This window comes from Tigriopus californicus, chromosome 3 (assembly GCF_007210705.1).
Source record: "Tigriopus californicus strain San Diego chromosome 3, Tcal_SD_v2.1, whole genome shotgun sequence".
In the NCBI taxonomy this organism is placed as follows: Eukaryota; Metazoa; Arthropoda; class Copepoda; order Harpacticoida; family Harpacticidae; genus Tigriopus; species Tigriopus californicus.
In genome coordinates this window covers 9,196,420-9,197,935 of record NC_081442.1, presented here as the reverse complement: position 1 = coordinate 9,197,935, position 1,516 = coordinate 9,196,420, and the positions used below count along the sequence as shown (strand labels likewise).

Sequence of the window (1,516 nt, the reverse complement as noted above, 5' to 3'; positions counted from 1 at the left end):
ATGACTTCCAGATCTGAAGCAGAGACTCAATCTACTTCAGAGAGCGAACAACCATCCACAAATCATCTCTTTCCTTTTCAACTCGGTGACATCATCATGACCAGCCTTCATTGTGAAAGTATCCTTAACGGCCCGGCCTTATCACCCAACCGCCTCAGGAAGCCCAAAAAAGTGAGATGTCGCACCTGGATGCGCAGAAACTCCAACGAATCTATCCAAAACAAGGTCTATGAAGTGGTAGAAGGAGCCACTAGCCTTTGCTTCTCGGATGATGGGTCCTGGTTTCAGGTGAGCTAGATGATACTAGTTTTTTTTTCCCTTTCCACGTCATGACCTCGTGAGAAAAGATCATTCTAACGTACCGTTTCCTTTCGTTTCTAGGGCAACATTTTGCCACCTAAGCACTGCGTTTATAAGATCATCGGTAATCGCATTGACACCGTCAAGGAAACCTCAACACAGGTTACGCCCTCACCTGCTGACAGTGGCTATGCGTCCCCGCCAAAGGATCCTGAGGCCTGCAAACCAGGAGAACGTCAGAGTTATACGTCTTACAATTCAACCTGCTCAAATTCCGACTCGGATCTTGATCCAGATTTGGTTCAGGCCGTTATGGATCAATGGGACCTTGAAGATGACGATTCCGATCTTGAGGATGGCGAAAACCCACCCAACGTCGAGTTTTACAGGGTGACGGTGGCGGATTTTGAAACCGGCATCAATTATCGACTGAATGGTGTGAAGGTGATTCGAAAGAACTCGGAATGTGAGATCAAGTCTGACAAACTCAAGTTCAAGTCTGAGAAGTGCCTCAAAGGAGCATTAGCCGATCAAGCCTTGGTAAACCAAATGGGACCCTCTTTCGCTGACCAGAATTTGACGGTGTTCAAGGGTGATGTCACATTCAAATATCAGGATCAAGTTTGCAATCCCGTCAACGTCATTGAATCAAAATGGTGCCTTTGAAGATGAAAGGATTTGAATTAAGTCGAACTTGTCATATCATAATCGTTTGTATATTTCGTATCGAGACGAGAATTTCCATCAGAATCGAAATCACTTTCACGCACGCTCATCCTCCAATTTCTGAAAACTATCTTCCCTTACCATGTGCTTTATTATTCAAACCAATTTCACAAGCTCTAATCTGCCGCCTGAAACACTTTTGGTTGAAAATATCCTGAATAAAGAACTGAACATTATCTTGGACATTTGTTTTGGTCTCATGGGAAGCAAGAAAAAATCCAATATCTTGAGATTTACGTAAGAGCGAGATTGACCTATTCCAAGTTCTGTTTGAAATCCACCAATGATTTCTTTGAAATCTTCCTCCCCGCGCTCTTAGCCACGTATGGCAACCGGTTTTAGGAACTCCTTTTGCTTTTGTGGAGTACAAAAATAGCTGTTTCCACAACGACAGCATCGTGATGTTGATCCTTTTAGTCCCTGGAAAAATCGACTCACTTGGACGGCCAAATGGGCCATGCGGAATTTTCTCCCTCTTCAGTCCATGAGT

General features: G+C 44.1%; 1 protein-coding gene across 1 annotated transcript; it reads left to right on the top strand.

Annotated features, from left to right (window-relative positions):
- On the top strand, positions 1-1,202 carry LOC131878316 (uncharacterized). The gene is made up of 2 exons (XM_059224254.1): positions 1-288; positions 382-1,202. Exons 1-2 carry the CDS (start codon positions 1-3, stop codon positions 964-966), a joined length of 873 nt encoding a protein of 290 aa, XP_059080237.1. The 3' UTR covers positions 967-1,202.
- Positions 1,203-1,516: the final 314 nt, after the last annotated feature.

Bases quoted from the DNA above. Each gene is read 5' to 3' on its own strand.
- LOC131878316 (XM_059224254.1), top strand. From the start codon at position 1: ATGACTTCCAGATCTGAAGCAGAGACTCAATCTACTTCAGAGAGCGAA. The intron at 289-381 runs GTGAGCTAGATG...TTTCGTTTCTAG, and splicing joins ATGATGGGTCCTGGTTTCAG to GGCAACATTTTGCCACCTAA.